Consider the following 21,356-nt stretch of genomic DNA (forward strand, 5'->3'; position numbering starts at 1 on the left):
TGTATTTTCAAGAGGAACCAGTCCTTGGAGAGAAAAGAGGAAGGCCCTCTATGAAATGGATCTGCCCAGTGAGTATAAAAAGACTTCAGTGTAATAGAGATCATGAGGTTGACACAGGATAGGATCAGTCAAGGTTCTTACCTCTTGTTCATAGTGTCACTTTGAATCATAGTAGACTGGAAGACACCTAATTCATACACATGAATACAATTGCATAACTTTTTGCCATAGGTAGAAGACTATAATTTCTGGAATTTTATACCTAACAACAACAGCAACAGTATTTCATAGGACAGCAATGGTCCTTAGAGTCGTCCTTGGAGTAGTTCTTCAGGAGTTGCTCTGGTGGCCTAGTAAGTAGGGAGTTGTTACACTGTTACTCCAATGGCTAAGCTTCTTTGGTGGTTCAAGTCCAGTAGCAGCTCCATAGGATGACTTGAGAATCCTCCATTTTGAGATCTGATGTGGTCATCCTCTATTTTCAAATAACTCTGCATTTTCACTAATGACTTTGTTGGTCTTTGGAACTTAACCATGCCTATAATTGAGGAATGCTTGTATTAGAGATGCATTTGGAGATGTGTATTCCTAATGTAAAATTTTGAAACAATTACTATTTCCTTTTAGAGAGTGATTTTACTTTTTTACTATTTCATCATCTTTCCAGCCTGATTGGCAAATATTTGCCTACTAATCTCTGAGAATAATTTATTTTAAAGATTATTTTTTCTCTTTTTTTTTCTCAACAGAAAGCAAGCATCATTGTGGGTTCAAGGAGATATTTTTCGATCCAAAATGAAAAATAGACCATCCAGTGAAGGAAGTATTAATAAAATTCTTTCTAGCTTGGATGAAATGACTATTGGTGCAAACTTATCTAAGATACAAAACGTGGAGAGATTTGGAGAGGTAAGCTTCTCCCAGAAAGGTTTTTATCTCTGTTTAACATGATCTTCTCCAATTCCTCGTTCCCAAGGGAACACATATAATATAGCAGCATCTGTTCTCTGAGGAGTTGAGCGTACCAAGTGTTTAAGAGGGAATGCTCTTACTTATTAAGCAAGAATCAAAGAAAAGAAAGCAATTACCCTTAAAAAGAAGCAGCAGTAATGTGAGGAGTACTTTTATAAAGGTGCCCATTCTCTATTAAAGAATACTTACAGAAAGGAAATAGAAAGCCACCTTTTTAGTTGAAATAGCTATCAAGGTGAAAAATATTTTGGTTTTCTGTTTTTCTTTTTTAACATTTAATTCATAAAGCCACACATTTTGTTTATATGTAATATTTAGAAATAAAGCCAGAAAATAAAACAAAAAATGAGTAGATAAGTAGTTATTTTAATTATTGAGAAAAATTAATATTTCATGAAGAAATTTCTGAAGTATTTGTTATTATCATGTTATTGTGTCTCTTTTAATCCTAAAATTTACAAAGAGGTTAGGTAAATGTCCAGTGCTTGAGTTACCTCTGTGCAGTGGAAAAATAATCCCCAAGACCAGTGTTGTTGTTATTGTATACCACTGAGTCAGGACCGATCCATTGCTGACCACTCAGCGGGTTTTCAGAGGTGGTAGAGTGTACAGGAAATGAGTTCCCATTCTTCTCCCATGGAGCGGTTACCAGAACTTTGTAAAGACCATTGTGAGGAAGTGCTGAAACACTAATGTTAACATGACAGTTTTAGAACTAGTTTGAAAGAACCTAAACAAGCTGCCTTCCTGAAACAGATGATTTGAAGTTTTCTATGATTATAACAAACTAGGCAGAATTGTATTTGAGAATTGTTAAGTAGAAAAATAATTTACTGATTTTCCTGTTAAAATTAAAAATTTGAGGAAGGATTTAGGGGCAGGTAACTTGATGAGATGTTGCAATAAATGGCATTGGTAAGCTATAATGTTATAAAACAAAAGTATATGAATGATTGAAAACCAAGAAACAAAATTATAAGGAAAACAAATATTGAAGTGACAGATTGTATAAATACAGTGGGACTTAGCAAGACTCAAATTTATTCTTACTGTTGTTGATGTAGTCCATAAGGAGTTGGACTGCTAAGCTAAAGGGAGTGCTTCTCACGTAGATCAAATCTACCCATGCTAATGCAATAATCACAGGGTCGTGCAATTTGATGGGTGGAAGGAGGCGGGGGTGAAGGAAACGGGAAAGATCTGGTGTGAAAAACAGTGTATATGGACTTTGTAAATAAGCCAGTATTTTTTTAAAAGAAGTATCAATTGAAACTCTAAAAGGGGAAAAAAATTTACCAGTGGTTCCTTGGGAGAAAGGGAGGCAACCTCCTCCCAGGAGACTGTGTGATGAACAGTCTTGGAAAACCACTGGAGAGCCCGCTGTGAGCCAGTTCCAGCTCATTGACAATGAGAGAAAGACTAGACCGGAGCTAAAAACATTCTGAGGAGCTATTTTTATTTTTTTTTTTAAGTTACGGTTCTCCTAGAAGTGAACCAATTTTAAGCAACTGCCATGTATTGTCTGATACTGTCTTTAGAATGACCTGATGAATTAGATAGGGTGGTTTTCATTTTACAAGCAAGGAATTTGAGTATACAGAAGGTCCTTAATTCAATGTTAGAAACAAGCATCAATCTATGTCGGTCTAATGCCAAACCTGTGCTTTTTCTATTATACTCTGCAATAGCTGAGTAACTAAGAACAGTAAGCCAGTTTTAAATACAAGCATATATTCAAATGCTAGACTGTTTTCTTCCTCTCCCCTGCATCTATCCCCTGCATCCTCCCATAATTATTTTAGCTCCAACCATTCAAAAGTGCTATAATTTTTTAAATTATAGGAGGAAAAGGGAAGAATCCAGAAGTACCAGTTAGTGATGGTATGACTCATATTTTAGACTATGGCATATATTTCACTTTTGGACCATTTTATTGACAATTAATACTTTGTCCAGTGAACTCTTTGAAGCTCTTGCTTGCCCTGTTTATCTGGTGCCAGCCTCAGAACATACTATGAATGGGGGAGGCCACTTTTGCTTAAAAGTGAACTTGATTATTTTTTCTACTATTATGAATTGCAAGTGGGCAAATAAGTTGACATTGTAGCAGGAATTCTATAAGAGTAGATGCCAATGAAAATTCTGGATTCAATTTTGTTTGTATGTAAAGATAGTTGGAAAAAACTGGTGTTCCTCTAGGGGCTGCACTGATTTTTGTTTAAGTAAAATCAGAGTGAAGACAATTCAGTATGACTTTGTAGAATCAAATTGAAATGCTTGGTTTCTAGGCTTGCAGAAATTTCTCTTTGAGGTGTTCTGTAATTATCTAACTTGGAGAATCCAATGTATAGTTTTTCAGTGTCCAGGAGGTTTGTGTAAGTAAAAAAAATCCAAAAGTAGTAGTGAATAGAATGGTGCAAGTTGTGGTAATGGACTAGATTATAACTTTATTGTGGTTTCTTGTTATTCTTTCTTGTTTCAGTTATTTAACAAGTATGATTAATTTTCAGAAAAAATAAGCTTTACAGGCTTTATTGATCTGATCTTCAGCCAGGGTCTCTCTTTCAGGGAGCTCTGTGGGCCTAGGGGGTAAGAAGTTGCACTGCTAACACAAAGGCAGGCAGTTCAAATCCACAGCTGCTCTTCAGGAGACAGATGGATATTTCCTCTCATGCAATTTATAGGTTTTGAAAACCCACTGGAGGGTTAGCTATGAGTTGGTTCCAAATCACAGCAGAGAGAAAGGGAGAGAGAGAGATGAAAGAGAAGAGAGATCTTGCAGGTCCAAATGAAGCTCCCTGCTCTTTGTGTCTTTTGTGCATTATACTTTGCAGTCTGATGGCATAGTCTGTAGGGAGTTAGCTGTGCATGCTGCTAACCACAGACTGCCTGTCTCTGGCAATGTGGCTTCACTGGCCGCACCCTGGGAGAAAGAGGGGCAGTCTTTTAATGTTAGATTTACATGCCTGACAACCTGCTGGAGGGTTAGCTATGAGTCTGTTCCCACTAGGTAGCAGTGAGTGAGTGCCAAGAATTGCCCTTTCCTTGTTAGACAATAACCTTCATAAATGGCAGGGACCTGCAATTGTGCCTGCTGTGATTATCATCCAAGAGTTCCGAGTCTACTAGACATTGCATGAATGAATGAATGAAGAGGGTTTACACTTTTTTAAAAAATACACATAAAATCATTAAAAAGTCAAGCTATTTAAAGATCACCAATAAGAGCTATGGGGGGCTCTGGTGACCTAATGGTAAGGTGCTGTGGTGCCAACCCAAAGGCTTTAATCTACCAGCTGCTCTGTGGGAGAAAGATGGGCAATTTCCTCCCATCGATTGATTTACCCACTCTGAATACCCACTGGAGGTATTCTGACTCATTGGTATGTAACAGTAACCACAAGGATAGCATATACTAAAAAAAAAAAATCTTAATAAGTGCTCATTTTGAAATTCAAGAGCTTATTTGGAGTTGATTCGTAAAGGTATTGAAAAGATGCAGTTAAAAGCACCTTACTTATGGTGCAGGTATTTAAGCTAAATGAGAAGGTTAAGGTACATTACCGTGATATAAAGAGTTCTCACTCTGTGCCAAACACTTTATGTATATATTAATCCTTTTAATTCAGTATAATAACAGCATATGAAATAAACACTGACATTATGCCCATTTTGTAAGTGACAGAGATGAGGGAGGGAACGTTAAGCCACCTGGTCAAAGTCACTGAAGAACTAAGTGGTGGAACTGGGATTTGAACTTGGGATCTCTGGGTCTAGAGTCTCTGCACTCTACCATTCCAACTGTTCCTGGCTATATCTCTATGAGGTCTTCACTTGGCTTTTGTGCATCATATACTGTCATGCTGAACCTTATCTTAGTCAGCCCATCCTAATAAATTTCGACCAGAACTGTGACTGCGTTTAGATTTGCTTTCTTATTCTGAGTTAATAGCTCAATATTAGCACACTAATCAGATACTCATGAGTAGAGATATTAATTAGATACAGGTGCTGCTAATGTTCAGCAGAGTTCCTCTAAATTGATAATCAATGTGGAGCTTTAATTATATTTTCACCTGGTATCTTTGTAGATACTAAAAAGCCAAGGACGTTTGTCTGTCCCACTAAACAATAAGCTCTCTGTGTTCTCCTAGCCTCTGTGTCTGGAAGAGCCTGTAAAATTTTGAGAAAAATTGATCTTCAAGCTAGAATTCTAAATTCAACCCAGAGTCACATGTAAGAGGCACATAGAATAGTGGGATAAGGAACTGAAGTTTTTTATTGTAAGAATTCAACACTTTTTTTTTTAAAGCTTTGGTTATTTACTAACTAGTTCAAATAAAAGTAAGATTTAAAAACATAGAGACTTCAATAGAAAAAAGACAGTCTATTTCACACCAGAGTTACTTACACATATGTCCCCCACTGCATTGTGATTCTTAAGGTAAAATAGTTTCTTTCACGATTATGATGCATAGCAAACATGTTGTTAGGTGCTTCGAGTCAAGTAAGAGTCATAAATGACCCTGTGAACAACAGATCTGAAATCTGTCAAATCCTGTGCCGTCCTCACAATCTCTGACACACTTGAATCCATTGCTGCTGTCACTGTGTCAACTGACCTCAGTTGAGGGTCTTCTGCTCTCTTGTTGACCCTCAACCTTTCCAAGCATTACGTTCTTCTCTAAGTAATAACCTTTCCAAGCATAGTTTGGCCGTGCTGCTATGAGCAAACATGTAGAAAGCAATCAAAACTGAAGCAGACATCCATGCATTGAAGCAATTTTAGCAATTTTTATTTAAGCTCCTTTACTGAAGGATCCTTACTTTCTCAAAGGAAAAAAAAAAACACACCTCACCAACACATGACACATAAAGTTCCAGATATCAACCCCTGGACAGATAGATGTTGTTATGTGCCTTCGATTGCTTGTGACTCCTGCTGCCAATCCAAAGACAGTTGGTTTGAGTCCATTAGCAGCTCTGGGAAAAGAAGGGCAATCTCCTGTTCTATTTATTTATTTACTGCCTCTGAAAACCCACTGGAGGCTCAGCTGCCATCAGTTCCAACTCAATGGTTATATAATAACAACAACATAGATATGTTGAAAGTACTATTTCATGATAAAAACACAGAACAGACTAAGAGTTTTAAAGAAATAAAGTAGATAAAGTTTGATATATCCTGATACTGGAATCATAAGAAGCATAAAGAATGATAACATAGAATTTTTTTTTTTCTTTTAATTTGCCTGGGATGGGATTGTGATGGACAAATCTGCTGTTAGGGACCTCACCAAAGTACTGAAGAGCAATGTTGTCACTCTGGACACTAAGGTGTGTCTGAAACAGGCCATGGTCTTTGCAATCATTTGTTATGCATCAGAGAGTTGGACAATGACTAGGGAGGAAAGAAGGAGAATTGACGCCTTTGAGCTGTTGGTGCTGGAGAAGAGTATTGAATGTACCATGGACTGCTAAGAAAACAGATTCCTCCTGGAGAGGGTTAAACCAGGTAGCTCCTTGAAGGCAAGGATTCTGAGGCTTCCTCTAACATACTTTGGACATGTTAAAAGGAATGACCAGTCCTTAGAGAGGGACATCATTCTTGGGAGGGTAGAGGGACAGCGCAGGAGGGGCCCTCTATGAGGTGGATTGATTCAGTGACTGGGGTAGTTGGGATGGGTGTGTCAGAGACAGTGCGAACGATTGGCACAGGACAGAGCAGGGTTTAGGGCTGTTGTACATAGAGTTGCAATGAGTCGCAAGTGCCTCGACGGCACATAACAACAACAACAATTTGCCTGGAAACACTGTATTTGTGAAAAAGGGATATTGCAAAGCAGCATAAAGGTCTAGAAGACTATGCTAGAATGTTAACATGTTTACTTTTGATGGTAAATATACAGATTGCTTTAACTTTTATTCTCCATGTTTATCTGTGTTTTTAATGATAAAAAAGATCATGTGATTTTATTTATCGCTAACTATCCAGTTGTGTCAAAATCAATGAGATTGGCTCAGGATAGGACAGGGTTCAGATGCAGTACTCAGCTTGTTGAGTGCTTACTGAAGTTAGGTTAAGCTACACTTACATTCTCTGATATTCCACGTTCCTTGCAAATCTAACCTTCGGTCTTTCCCAAATTTGGTTCTCAGACTTCCTTGAGTAGTAATGTGTTTCTTTCTAGTGGGATTGTACAGACATAGATGGATGGTCTAATCGATTTTCAGAGACTTTATAGAGGGTTGGCTTGTAGGTCTAAGAGAACGCTTGGGCTCTTAGTCAGAGGTCTTGTGGCTGTAGATCTTTCCTACTTCTTGATATGCTGCATTTTTTTTAAGAGACTGCCTCCTCTAGGAAGTTATCAGCTGCATGTCTTCACCTTTCCCAGGCTCCCAAAATATTTATGCCTCTCTTAAAGAAAATTCTGTATGATCGAATTGTTTATTTAAATATCTACCATCCCTTCTGAATGTAGGGATTGTACTCTTTTGTTGTTATTTTTTTTTGGTAGGGATTATATTTTATTCATCATTGCCTATTCTGTGCTTAGGGGTACTTCTGATGGGTAAATGAGTTAATGATAAGAGAGAATGAGTTATTGCATGCTGATTGCTTAAACTGAGGTATTCACCCTGCTTTGTATTTTGTATATCTTTTTAAAAGACTCAGAGCTATAGAGGTGAGATACAGCCTTTTTAGCAAGAACATGCTCACTCAGCCCCAGATGTGCTCATGCAATCCAATCTAGTTGGTAAGAAGAAAAGTATGTCATCTAGAAACAGTTACCAGTAATGACTTGAGTATGATTTCAGGAAGTGTATTTTATATATTCTCCAGCCAATAAAAATTATAATTTTAAAAAGGGTTGAGGACTATTTTGTCTAGAAAAGATCTTAGAAAATTCATGCCTTTTGGATTTTCAGGAGGGTAATCAGACTACATGCAATCCTCACCGGCTCCATTGCTGGTGCTATGGCATAGATATCAGGAATAGCACTACACCTGGGGACAGGAAGTAGCCTTTTAAAATCATAGCTCTGCCATTGACAGTTTAGGGTGTTTGGGCAATATCTTCAACTTCAGTGAGTTCCTTTTTCCCCTCTGTCAATAATGCATATTCTTTTCATGTCAATAACGTAATTTAAAGAGAATAATGATAAAGGCCAAAGTCTCTGCAATCACTTGCTATGCATCAGAGAGCTGGACAATGACTAGGCATGATAGAAGGAGAATTGACGTCTTTGAGCTGTGGTGCTGGAGAAGAGTATTAAGGGTATCATGGACTGCTAGGAGAACAAACAGGTTGCGTCCTGGAGAGGGTGAAGCCAGGCTGCTCTTTGGAGGCAAGGATTCTGAAGCTTCATCTGAGATACTTAGGACATGTTGCAAGGTGGGATCAGTCCTTGGAGAGGGACATCATGCTTGGGAGGGTGGAGGGACAGTGCAGGAGAGGAAGACCCTCGGTGGAACAGATTGATTAAGTCACTGCAGTAAAGGGGATAGGTGTGTCGGAGACAGTAAAATTGGCAAGGGATAGAGCAGGATTTAGGACTGTTGTACATAGGGTTGTTACGAGTCACAGGTGACTCGACAGCACATGACAACAACAACAATGCTCTCCCTACAGGGGTATGGTAAGAATTAAAGGCTTGCAAAATATGGGTCACTCTGACTTGATGACACATTAACAACAATAACAAACAGAATGCAAAAAGAGCTAATATGGTACATAATATTTTTCAGATTATGTTGTTGTTATGTGCCGTCGAGTTGCTGCAACTCATTGTGACCCTATGCCCAACAGCTCTGAAGCCTCCCCTGTCCTGAGCCAGTCTTACTGACTTCAACACACCAATCTCCATTGCCCCAGTCACTGTATCAATCCATCTCATCCAGTGTCTTCCTCTCCTGCACTGTCCCTCCACCCTTCTGAGCATGAAGTCCTTCTCCAAGGATTAGTTCCTCCTGGTCATGTACCCAGAGTATGCGAGACGGAGTTTCAAAATCCTAGCCTCCAAGGAGACACTTGGTTTCACCCTCTTTAATACAGACCTATACAGGTTAAAGGACTGCCTTAATTTACCAGGAACATAGTCTTTGCACTCCTGGAAAGTGCTTTACTAGTGTTAAATAATGTTAATCATTTACCATATACCAGAACCAGATGCTTTTGCTTGGGACTCATGTCAGAGTATGTTGGAGCAGAACTGTGCTCTGTCGGGATTTCAAGGGCTGATTTTTCACAGTATACTGGCAGGCCTTCCTTCCAAGATGCCTTCTACTGGACTCACACAGCAGCTGAGCCCATTAACCAATCGTACCACTTAAGGCCTGCAATTACCATATCTTATGGTACATAATGTCTTAAACTATTTTATCTTGCGTTTTTGAAAGTAAGTTATGTAATTCGCAGTGATAGAGCTTGGTAGTCACTCTAACCATTGAGCTCACCTTTGTCTTGACAATAATCCAAAACACAATTGTGTTTTTGCATGAGAATCTGATTGTGGTCCATGCTAACATGAGCTCCTTTTAAATTATGCTACATCCACCCCCATTCTTTTTTTCATCTTGAATTTGGCCAATATGTTTTAGCTAGCAAATAGTTGAGTGTTCTTCAGCATACTTATGAACAGTGCTGAATTCATTGTGTAATTAAATTATCTACGTAAGGTAAAATTATTTGAGATGACTTTCTAACACATGCATTTTTTTTGTTTTGTTTTGTTTTCCCAGAATAATTTAGATGAAGATGAAGATGTGGAGATGAAGAATGGTATAACCCAGGGAGATAAACTACGTGCCTTAAAAAGTCAGAGACAGCCACGCTCTTCGCCATCCTGTGCATTTCGGTAAGTTCATTTTAGATCTAAATTTATTGTGGCTTTTCTCTTGTAGGTAAAACCCTTGCTCGCCTTTTTTTAATATCATTCTAGTTCTTGGTTTTTGGTGTATTGCTGTTCCCGTGTTTGGCATTGTTTATCTTTTTTTTAATTATTTTTATTTTTATTTTTTCACCGCAGGAAGTAGTTTCAGATGTTTGTTGAAAGCATCAGTTGGATCTGTGTCTGGAATTTCACCTTATATTGTTAAGGAGTTCATTTTCTCTGGGGACTATGTTCCAAATTCCATTTAGAATTCCACGCTTCTCCTCTTTTGAGTGCATTTCTGCCTTTCAGTGAATCCTTACAAGTATGCCAAGGCATTTGTTTTGAAACTTGGAGTGTGTAATAAAATGGTGCGTGTAAGAGTTGGTATATGCTTGTTAAACTTTGTCACTGCTACTGGAGTGGTATCTCATGGTGGTTGTGATTTGCATCACCCTTATTGCCAGTGATTTGGAGCATTTCTTCGTAAGTCTGTTGACCATTTGAATATCTTCCTCTGTGAAAATTCTTTCCATGTCTTTTGCCCATATTGTAATTGAGTTATCTGTCTTTTTCTTGTGAAGGCCCAGGAGTATTCTATAAACTTTCATTATGAGACTCCTGTCTGAGATGGTATTGTGGCAAAGTTTAACAGGACAGCAAGTAATAAATGTTAGAGAGGATGTGGTGAGATAGGAACTCTAATACATTGTTGGTGGGATTATAAAATGGTACAACCACTCTGGAAGGCAGTTTGGAGCTTCCTCAAAAAGCTGAACATAGAAATTCTGTATGGCCCAGTTATTCAGTTGCTTGGAATATACTCCAAGGAAATGAAAATTTAGGCTCAAATGAGAACTTGTACACCGGTGTTCATAGCATTATTATTCACCATCACAAGAACATGGAAACAGCCCAGATGTCCAACCACAAAAGAATGGATTGAGAAGTTTTGATACATTCATACAGTGGAATACTACACAGCACGTAGGAGCAATGATTTTGTAAATTACTACTTAATTTGGGAGGGACCGGAGAGCATTCTGCTGAGTGAACTAACTCAGTCCCACAAGTACAAATATGGTATAAAACCATTATTATAAAATAAGTATGATGATTGGGATAAGGGGGGAAATAGAGGGTAAGAATGGGTGGGTGGGTAGATGTTAATCATAGGGTTTCACAATTTGATGGGTGAAAAATGGGAAGGATCTTTTGTGAAAGACAAACTTTGTAAATAAATCAGAATAAAATAATAATAATAAAAAATACCTACAACCAGGAGAAGATAAAATAGATGAATGGGATCTTCTAAAAATCAAATCCCTATGCACATCCAAAAACTTCTCCAACAGGGTAAAAAGGGAAGCCACTGACTGGGAAAAAGTATTTGGTAATGACATGTCAGATAAGGGACTTATATCTAGAATTTATAAAATACTTGAGCACCACAACAAGATAAAGGTAAATAATCCAATAGAAAAATGGTCACAGGATATGAACAGGCACTTCACCAAAGAAGACATTCAGTTGGCTAACAACCACATGAAGAAATGTTCAAAATCCGTAGCTCTAAGAGTGATGCAAATTAAAACAACTATGAGATATCATCTCACACCAGACAGAAAAGCAAAATTTAACAGAACAGCAAGCAACAAATGCTGGCGAGGTTGTGGAGAGACTGGAACCCTTATTCACTGTTGGTGGGAGTGTAAAATGGTGCAACCACTGTGGAAGGCGGTATGGCACCTTCTCAAAAAGTTGCAAATAGAGATACCATTTGACCCAGTAATTCCACTACTGGAAATATATCCCAAAGAGACCAAAACTGACATCCAAGCAGATATATGACACCCATGTTTATCGCGGCTTTGTTCACAATAGCAAGGAGCTGGAAACAACCTAAGTGCTCATCAGCAAATGAATGGCTAGAGAAGCTGTGGTATATTCACACAAAGAAATACTATGTTGCATTGAAAAACAAGGAACTCATGCAATAGTATTCAAAATGGTTGACTCTGGAGAACATTATGCTGAATGAAATATCCCATTCACAAAAGGACAAATATTGCATGTTACCTCTGTTGTAAAAGAGGACTGGTCTTGCCGTTGGGGAGAAACTGAGAAAGATAGGTTTAATAATGTATACTGCATTGAAACAGATGAGGTAGGAAACTGTTTAAAAGGGATATGTGATTAGGTATTTTTGTCATCATAGGAGTCTAGAACGAAGACTACATGTTGGATTGGACCTGGGGGAGGGTTTGTAAAACAATGAAAGAATTTTTCTTTTACTTTTCCAAGAGGGTAGTGTACCGGGGGGAGGGTTGAGAGGGAAGAAAAGTGCAACAGTGAATGAATTGAAATCCAAAGTCTATGTAAATTTTTACTGAAATTAATAATAAATTTAAATTATAAAAAAGAACTGGTATATCACATCTAGTTCCTTAACCTTCTTTTGAAGTAAGAATGGAAAGACTTCATCTCATATACATTGGACCAATCCCTCAAGAAAGACATCATGCTTGGTAGAGTAGAGGATCATTGAAAGGGAGGAAAACTGTCAGTGAGATGCACTGATAGGTGACAGCAGCAATGGACTTGAGCATGACAGAGATTGTGAGGGTAATGCAGGATTGGCCAGTTGTTTCCTTTTGTTGTATATAGAGCTGCTGTGAAATGGAACTGACCTGACAGCTTCTAAAAGCATCTACTACAGATTGTTTAATATTTTGGGAAATGAATATGGGATTTGATGAATGAATATGTGTCTATAAAATTATAAACCATCTCCAGCTTAAAGTCTGAAATCATTCATCAGAATCCATGGATGGGACTGGACTTCGAGCTCACACTGAAACCCACTGAGGGTACAAGTTGAGTGAGGCACGCCTTCTGGGCCATTGTAGATACAAGGATCTATAAAGATTGTCAACATTCTTTATTGTTATTCCAAAAATTAATATAATGGGAAATAGCCACTTATCCTGGAGTTTTAAGTGAGGAATGTGTAAGAATACTGTAATCACAGGGAGTTTGATTTTTATAGTTTTATCTGGGAAGATGGTTTCATGCCTATTCTTGGAGTGCTAGTTTGCTGATCCGAGAAATAAAGATAAATTTAGCTCAACATTGGGGTAGAAGCAAGATAGAAAGCTTAGTACTTAATAATAACAACCACCAACTGTCACTGGAAAGTTGAGAAGAAATATTTACAGAGCACTTGTTATGGACCACAAACCAAGAGGTACTTCATTGGATATAAAGATTAACTGAGTTAATACAAAAGGTATGCATCTTTATCTCTGTATGGACTGGTTGCTTGCGGTTGCAGAAGTGAAATAATTTCCTGATGGAATGGAGTGAGAAATGGAGTTGGTATTCTAAGCCATTTTACTTCATTTCTGCTCACTGCTGATGGTTCCTTGTGATCAGTGTATATCATCAATCTTTTTTTTTTTATTCACCATTTCTATCCTTGGATTGCCAAGAAATTGCTTTATATTGATGAATACAAATTAGAAACAGATTTATATTTGACTGTTAAGAAATCACTAGCAGGAGGAAGGGGTAAGTTATAGAAAAGTAACAGAAAATAATTTGACAAAAGAAGTGAAAGAAACTCGTACTTGTCTCAGTATGATTTTTCTCTCTTCTTAATCTTCTTTTATTTATATTTTCAAGAATGTTCTCATTTTTTTTTAAATTTAGTGTTTTCTACATCATCATTTTTTTTTTTTACCTTTCGTGGAATTAAGTAAGACCAGTTTCTGATTAAAAAATAAGATGTTATAAATGAAATTCCAGATGGAATGAGTAAGGAATTAAAGAAATTTCCAAGTGGTTCTAGGATATTTTTTTAACAGAAGGTATGTAGTTATACATATGCCTTTGTCAGATTTAGCCCTTTTACCAGCCTAATGTTTGTTTTTTTTCCATTGGTTTGATTCCATTTGATATGCCTGTTGGGTTTTGTGTTATGAGTCTAGTAATAGTTTGTGTTTTGATTTCGTAGGTTGGATGACATAAAAGGGCAACCAAGATCAGTGTCACAGCCTTTCAGGTACTACTAACAAGGTTGAATTTCAAGCCATTTGTTAATCAGTGCCACCTTTTAGATAAAGTCCCTGACACTTCTTAAGCTGATGACAATGAACTACACATACATTTTTACTTTAAAATTATTTTCTATCTATGGCATACCACCCTGAATGAGTCCAGTTGTGTCTCAACTTTCTTTTTCCTTTGCCTCAGATGTTTAGAATATGCTTTACTTATAACATGCTCACCATGAGCAGAATTTTGTATTTTATTACAGTCTATGGAGACCTGTGTGGTTTGGTTGCAAAGCCATTGTTTATTTGCACATTTTGCAGTTGACTATTCAACATGCCTTTCACTCACTCTAGGTTTTATTTTGAATTTGTTCCCATTTTTATAGGCCTTCTTCCCCATTTTTACATGTGTTTCCCCCTTCGTTTACTTATTCCCTTCTGTAATCTCCATTTGAATAGGAAGTGAAAGAATTTTTCTCTGGAAATATCTTGAAACATTCTCAAAGTGGTTCTGGGGTCTAGCATGGAGCTTGGGAAGAGCAGTAGACACATTTGACCAATGATGAGATAGGAGGAAGAAGCAGATTCAGTCTTCTTCCCCTTTGGTTCTTATTCACTAGAGTCAGGATTGTTTAGTGGGGGGCAGTTTTAAGAGGCCTTGGGCTTTTCTAGGAACATGAGTGGCTTTTAGTATGAATTTCTTGTTCTGAATTCAGAAGTAAACCATGTGCCTGAGCTATTGTTTGTATGGAAAATGATGTAGAAAAGCATTTATGAGTAAATGTAGGTAAAGCAAGATCTGTGTGTATGAAATGATTTGTCTAGGATAGACTAGATTTGATATTAAATCCATGAATAGGCCCTGGATGTAGGGATTTGAGTCCATTTTTCCTTTTTATCCATTCAGCAAACATTTACTGGTGTCTGAACTCGGCACTCTTCTCATGTTGTTGTTAGGCTCTGCTGAGCTGACTATAATTCATAGCAACCTGAAGAACAATAGATTGAATCCTGACCCTATCCTCATCTACTTGTCCATACGCAACCCCATTGTTAACAGCCATGCTATCTCAGTGAAGGTCTTCCTTTCTAGCCTGACCCTCTAGTATCTTAGTGTGGCACTGAAATATATAGAAACTGGGCATTACTCTGAAGGAAATGGATGATTAAGTAGGATCCTTGCCTGGGAATTCAGTGAAGGCTTGCTGTATGAGGGGACGTTTAGAGCTCACACAGCATTACCCTAAAGTCCGATGGAGGCTGGAGTGAGAAGATACCCTGCAGGAAGAGCAGCCTGTGTGGACTAGACAGAAGTATGAATGCAGCTTGTTCAGGAAACGCAAGGTGTTGTATAACTAGAGTGGAGAATCCAGTGGGAAAGTCTGCCTTAGAGAGACAAGTCCCAGACTTTGGAGAGTCTTATAAGCTAAGCCAGGAAATTTGCACTGTATAGGCACCAAGGAAACTTTAAATGGTTCAAAGAGTGAAGTAACAGTTCAGATTTATGTTTTAGATTTTGCTGGAGGCTGATCAGAATTTGCATTGTTAAAGAAGTCAGCGGTAAGAAATGACAAGGACTTTTCCTAGGGTAGTTGCAGTGTGGAAAGAGAGATTGGATTTAAAATCTTAAAATAGATTTGAAATATAAAGTAGTGGACTCCATCCTCCCTGCTGGGGAATGAAAGACAGTGGAAAGGAAGTAACCAGAGCTGATGGGGTTGTGTTTAGGTGTGGGTGTTGAATCCTGGTTTGGAATCCCAGCTCTGCTATTTGCTAATGGAGTTACTTTTATTTCCTCACTTGTATGGGGACAGTAGTTCTCAATACCAGCCCCAGGATTGTTGTAATAATTTTCTGAGTTAAGGCCCATAAGTTCTCAGAACAGTGTCAGGCTCAGAGTTAGGTCCATGTGTCAGTCACCTTTACTGTTGACTATTATTAAAACCTACTGTGTCATAGTTGATGCTGAATATTCAAGTGAATGCATTATGTATTCTCTTATTATGACATTTGCCCATTTTTCTCCACAAAGATTGAGCTCTTCCCCACAAGGATCTTCATCTTTGAAGACCTCGAAGGGGGCTTTGTCTCCTTCAGCAACGGCCAAGAGGATAAACAGAGGTTCTTTGTCTTCAGGAACCGGCGTGAGGAGGTAAATTTTTTTCTCTCTTCTCCTTTCACAAGAGGTAAAGGAATTCTGTAACAGGTTTGGTTGTGGAGGTGTGACAGGAGAGGACCAGGGAGGAGGGAACAAAGCACAAAAGGTGCTGTGATGCAACTAGGGCGTCTGTGCCAGGGTCACATTACAGAAGACAGGGATGGGTGGGAAGGTCATGGAGCATCTCATGTCCAGCTTGCCTAATATGATCTCCACAGTGGAGTCCAATTGTCCATACAGATGATAAATGACATAGTCGTTTGTCACTTGATGTACATTGAATTGACAGCAACCTTGTAGGACAGAATAGAACTACCCCATAGAGTTTGCAAGACTATATAAATCCTTATAGAAGCAGATTGCCTCATCTTTCTCCTGTAGACTGGCTTGTGCCTCTGAACGACCAACTTTTTCATTAGCAGTCAGATGCACTAACCACAGCACCTTCAAGGACTTCTTTCATATATACGGTTATTGTTATGTTCTGTCAAGTTGTATTTGATACATAGCTGAACCTCCGTCGGGTTTTCTGAGGCAGTAAATATCACGCAGGAAGAGATTGCCCATCTTTGTCCTGTGGAGCAACTGGTGGATTTGAACCACTTGCCTTTGGGTTAGCCACACCGCTTCGTATCATTAGGCTACCAGAGACAGAACTAAAATAGGTAAGGATGTTTGATGCAGTGTATGATTGAATATGTATAAATTAAATCTTGTACTTAAGTTTACTTTGTATAAAACCCTTTTTCTTTCCTTCCAACTTTTGGACAAATAGTACTTTTAGATAGATCCTCTATTTCAAGACTGATCCCAAGTCAGAGTGTTTTTTTTAACTAGCTTCTTAGGTCTTAATTAACTTCTTTGACAGAGAAAGTTGATAGGTATAATTCAGGACCCCTTTTTATAATACCAAGAGTGATACATTTTGTGCATTGATTAGAATTGTCTCCCATCACATTCCTGTAATGTAGTAAACATTGTTTTGGAAACCTGGACTCTTTGCATGAGTACCCACTGATGTCTATTTCCCACCCTCCCTACCTGGTTTTTTCCATCCAGCTTTTCCATCAACTCTCGGCTAGCCAGTTCCCTTGGGAATCTGAATTCTGTCACAGATGATCCAGAGAACAAAAAGATCTCACCATCCTCTAAGCCAGGTTTCACAGCCAGCCCGTTCACTAGCCTCATGAATGGCAGCACCCAGCCGGCTGCCAGAAATTACCCTGAGCTCAACAACAACAACCAGTACAACAGAAGCAGCAGCAGCAGCACGGGGAGTAACCTGAACACCCACCCTGGTCCCCACAGCGCCAAGACAGAGGAACATGTCACCCCCCTCCGACCCTCCTACACCGGGCTTTCTACTTCTTCAGCAAGATTCCTGAGCCGCTCCATCCCCGTAAGTTCGCAGACACCACCTCTTGATCCTCAGAACCCTGAATGCAACTTTTGTGCCTTGCCTTCTCAGCCAAGGCTGCCATCAAAGAAATTTAATAGCGCCAAGGAAGCCTTCTGACCAATGCCTTCTCTCTGCGTTGTGTGACACTGTCTTAGCACCTACAGTCTGCTGGCTCCTTTTCAAGTAAATGCCTAGTTTCAACTGGTTTTCTTCTTCCCTTCTTTTTTCTTTCTTCCTCCCTCCTTTTAAACTGATTTCTTTTACAATAGAAGCAGCGTCTGTTCCTGTCATCAAGGACACTGTTGATTTACTTTTCAGTTAAATTTTCAAAACCCCCTAATACAAAGCCAGCAGCTGGCTCATGGGTTTGATTTGGCTGTGATGGTGATAGGAATGATGACGTTTCCACATCATATAGTAATGAATGAATTCTGCAATACCGAATGTACTGAATTAATAGTATTTCCCCAGAACTAAGCCCTAAATATTTCACTTCCTGCTAGGAACTGACTCAGAATTGATTAAGTGGCAAGTGGAATGTGTTTATAAGGCAGGTTTATAAATAGGATCATGGGATATAGAGGGGAGAGGGGAAGGCAGAGTATCAGGAAGATGTTTAGAACTGGATTATGAAAATGACACAGGATAGGGCAGTGTTCCTCTCTGTTGTTCATAGGGTGGCTATGAATCACCTGAAAACAGTAGCTTCTCAAAATAGGAAGGTCAAATACATTTTACTAATTAGTGCTATTAGTTACCGAGTTCTCTTTTTATTTAGCAGTAATCCCTGTTAGGGGGAAAAAATCTGTTGGTTCATCCTCTGATGAATCACTTTAACTTCAGTTGTTACATGGGGAGTTGGGGTCTGTTGGAGTTTTGATTTGCGAGGGAAAAGGAATAGGAAGGAGGAATAGATCCTACATAAAAGGAAATATGGTTGAAACATTGATTACACTCCTGGCTCCAGCAAGTCCCGGGAGTATTTTGAGAACACTAGAGTCAGCAATCCGTCATACCCACTGTCATTTAAGCATTTCCTCAGCCGATATCTATAGTGAGGTGGTGTGTGTCCGCGTGTGTGTATGTGTGTGTCCTGGGCACCTAACTTCCACTCAGAGGAGAGCAGAGAAGGGAAAGTGCTTGTGACAGTACTAGTGTTCACTGCTCACTGGGCAAAATGATAAACCAAAATACCCTCCCAAACCACTCAAACCTATTGCTATCGAGTCAGTCCAACTCATAGCAAACCCATGTATTACACCCATGTATTACTGACGTGGAAGTGAGCTCCATAGGATTTTCCTGAATGCTCTCTTTATGGAATAAGGTTACCTGGTCTTTCTTCTGGGGTACTGCTTGTTATTGTTGCTGTTGCTGTTGTTAGGTGCCATCGAGTACAACTCAGCGATCCTATGGGAAGATCTGAATGCTGTCCTATCCTGTGCAATCCTTATTATCTCTGATATACTTAAGCCAATTGCTTTAGTCACTGTATTAATGAAGCCATCTCATTGAGGGTCTTTTCTCTGTCTTGCCGACCTTCCACCTTTCCAAGCAAAATGGCCCTTTCTGGGGAATAGACTATCTTGGCAACATATCTAAACTGTATGAGATGAAGCTTCCCCTTTCTTGCTTCCAAGGAACATTCTGGCTTCACTTTTTCCCAAGATTTTTTTTTTGTATGTCTATGGTCCGGTCCTTGGAGAGGGACATCATGCTTGGTAGGGTGGAGGGACAGCGCAGGAAGGGAAGGCCCTCTATGAGGTGGATTGATTCAGTGACTGGAGTAATTGGAATGGGTGTATTGGAGATGGTGCGATTGGTACAGGACAGAGCAGAGTTTAGGGCTGTTGTACATAGGGTCGCTATGAGTCACAAGCAAATCGACAGCACATAACAATAACAACAATATGTCTATGGTATATTCATTACTGTTCTCCAACACTTCAGTTCAAAGGCATCAGTTCTCATCCTCATTCATTGTTCAGCTCTCAGATGCATAGCAGGTGATTGAAAAGACAATGACTTGAATCAGATGCACCGTAGTTATAAACTGACATCATTGCTCTTCAGGACTTTGGAGAGGTCCTTGACAGCAGATTTTCCCCAAACGCTACATCTCCTGATCTCTCCTGACTAAAGATGTTGATTGTGGATTCAGGTAAGAGGATCACTGACAATTTCAATCTTTCCACCATCTATCCTCATGTTCCTACTGGTCCAGTAGTAAGGACTTTTTTCTTCTTGATATTAAGATGCAATCCATATGGCAGTGCTTTAGGTCCTTCTTGCTGTCAGCAAGCAAGGTTGTATCGTTTGCATAATGCAAGTTGTTGATGAGTCAGGTGCTTCTAGGTAGCTCCAAACTGCTGATAAGCAGATATAGTTAACACCACGCAGGACAAAGCAATAGCCCTGTTCTAACAATGATTGGTGCCCAGTTTTTTAGATCACAGTTTAGAAACCACATTACTAATGTGAGGAGATATGCCTGTGTGAATGTGCTTATTGGACTCATTACTGATCTTATCCCTACCAAGCCTCTTGAAAGTTTTTTCCTTTTCCATCCACATACAGTCCGTTGCCTAGAAATTCTGGCACATAAAATAGGTTCATCTAATTTTATTTCATGTTTTTTTAGATGGTGGTAAAAATACGCACTTGAAAACATTTACTAAACATTTTTCACATGCACAATTCAATACTATGGTTACATTCATCATGTTGTACAACCATCACCACTATCCATTTTTCCCATCACCATGAGCATCAATGATACTTTTTTCAAGGATAATTTTATATTCTTTTATAAATTAGGGTCTCTGATGACTACCAATCTATTTCGCCTGTTGTTGTTGTTGTTTATTGCCATTGAGTCGAGAGTGACTCATAGTGACCCTATGAACAAAAGGCCTGAAGCCTTTCTATAATTATTATTTCTTCAAGTTCATAGTTTTCAGAGGCATGTGGTTTAGGAAGTGGATGCCACTCCTGCTTCCAAACTTGGATCAATCAGGGAGTTCCAATGAAGCTGCCCATGATGGTGTTTGGCATACCTATGGCACAGTTGTTCCATTAGGCATTTGAAACCCAAGTGGCACAAGATTCAGTGTCACAGCAAACCCAGATTACCTCATCACACCAAATTGGCCAGAATGCTGTATGACTTAGAAGAATGTTCCTCCAAAGTAGAGTAATAAAGGATTAAAATATAATCCCTCAGGCCCAACTTTTAAATATAAGGGCCCCCCGGGAGCCTCTTGTTGACTCTAAACAAGAGGCTTAAATTAACACAACCAAACAATCCACGCAGATCCTCAACCAAAACAAGAGTACTATCTTACAGACTCCAACTGCTTCATCCAACTCCAAAATGGAGAGAAGGGCTTTGGCGTTATATGTTGTTGTTGTTAGCTACCATCTAACAACAACCCTATAAACAAAAGAACTATCGTCCTTCTAAGTTCATAGAGTTTGCACAGGCATGTTTAGGAAGTGGATGCCACTCTTGCTTCCAAGCCTGTCTTACTCAGTGAGCTCGACCAAACATTGTCAGCCATGTGTAACTGTTATGACATTAGGGCACACCGTTAGTTGATTCTAATTCTACAATGTAGACTGAGTCAACAGCTCATTGCTGTTGAGTCAGAACCAACTGCCAGCTGAGCCTCCATTGGATTTTGGAGACTGTGAATCACATGGGAAGAGAGGGATTATCTTTGTCCCAAGGAACTGCTGGTTCATTCAAATTGCCAAAGAGGTGTAGCCTTTGAATTAGCAGTGTTGCTCCCTGCAGACTAGGCCAGCAGAGCTCACAATGTAGACTGGAATATGTATGTATTTTCCTTCCTTCCTTCCTTCCTTCCTTCCTTCCTTCCTTCCTTCCTTCCTTCCTTCC

The 21,356-nt window shown here is 39.0% G+C and overlaps 1 protein-coding gene across 2 annotated transcripts in view; it reads left to right on the forward strand.

Annotated features, from left to right (window-relative positions):
* CDC14A (cell division cycle 14A) overlaps positions 1-21,356 on the forward strand; it is a 223,504-nt gene that overhangs the window by 190,665 nt on the left and 11,483 nt on the right. The window contains exons 11-15 of one of the 2 annotated variants that reach the window (XM_006882445.1): positions 750-909; positions 9,716-9,831; positions 13,862-13,909; positions 15,934-16,053; positions 17,119-17,654. In XM_006882445.1, the coding sequence (XP_006882507.1) occupies positions 750-909; positions 9,716-9,831; positions 13,862-13,909; positions 15,934-16,053; positions 17,119-17,575 (901 nt within the window). In that variant the 3' untranslated portion in view covers positions 17,576-17,654. Of the gene's footprint in view, positions 1-749; positions 910-9,715; positions 9,832-13,861; positions 13,910-15,933; positions 16,054-17,118; positions 17,655-21,356 lie in introns of those variants that run through there. The other variant, XM_006882446.1, reaches the window with a different exon arrangement.

This window comes from Elephantulus edwardii, unplaced genomic scaffold, assembly GCF_000299155.1.
Source record: "Elephantulus edwardii isolate Elephantulus edwardi_28Jun2011 unplaced genomic scaffold, EleEdw1.0 scaffold00020, whole genome shotgun sequence".
Classification (NCBI taxonomy): Eukaryota; Metazoa; Chordata; class Mammalia; order Macroscelidea; family Macroscelididae; genus Elephantulus; species Elephantulus edwardii.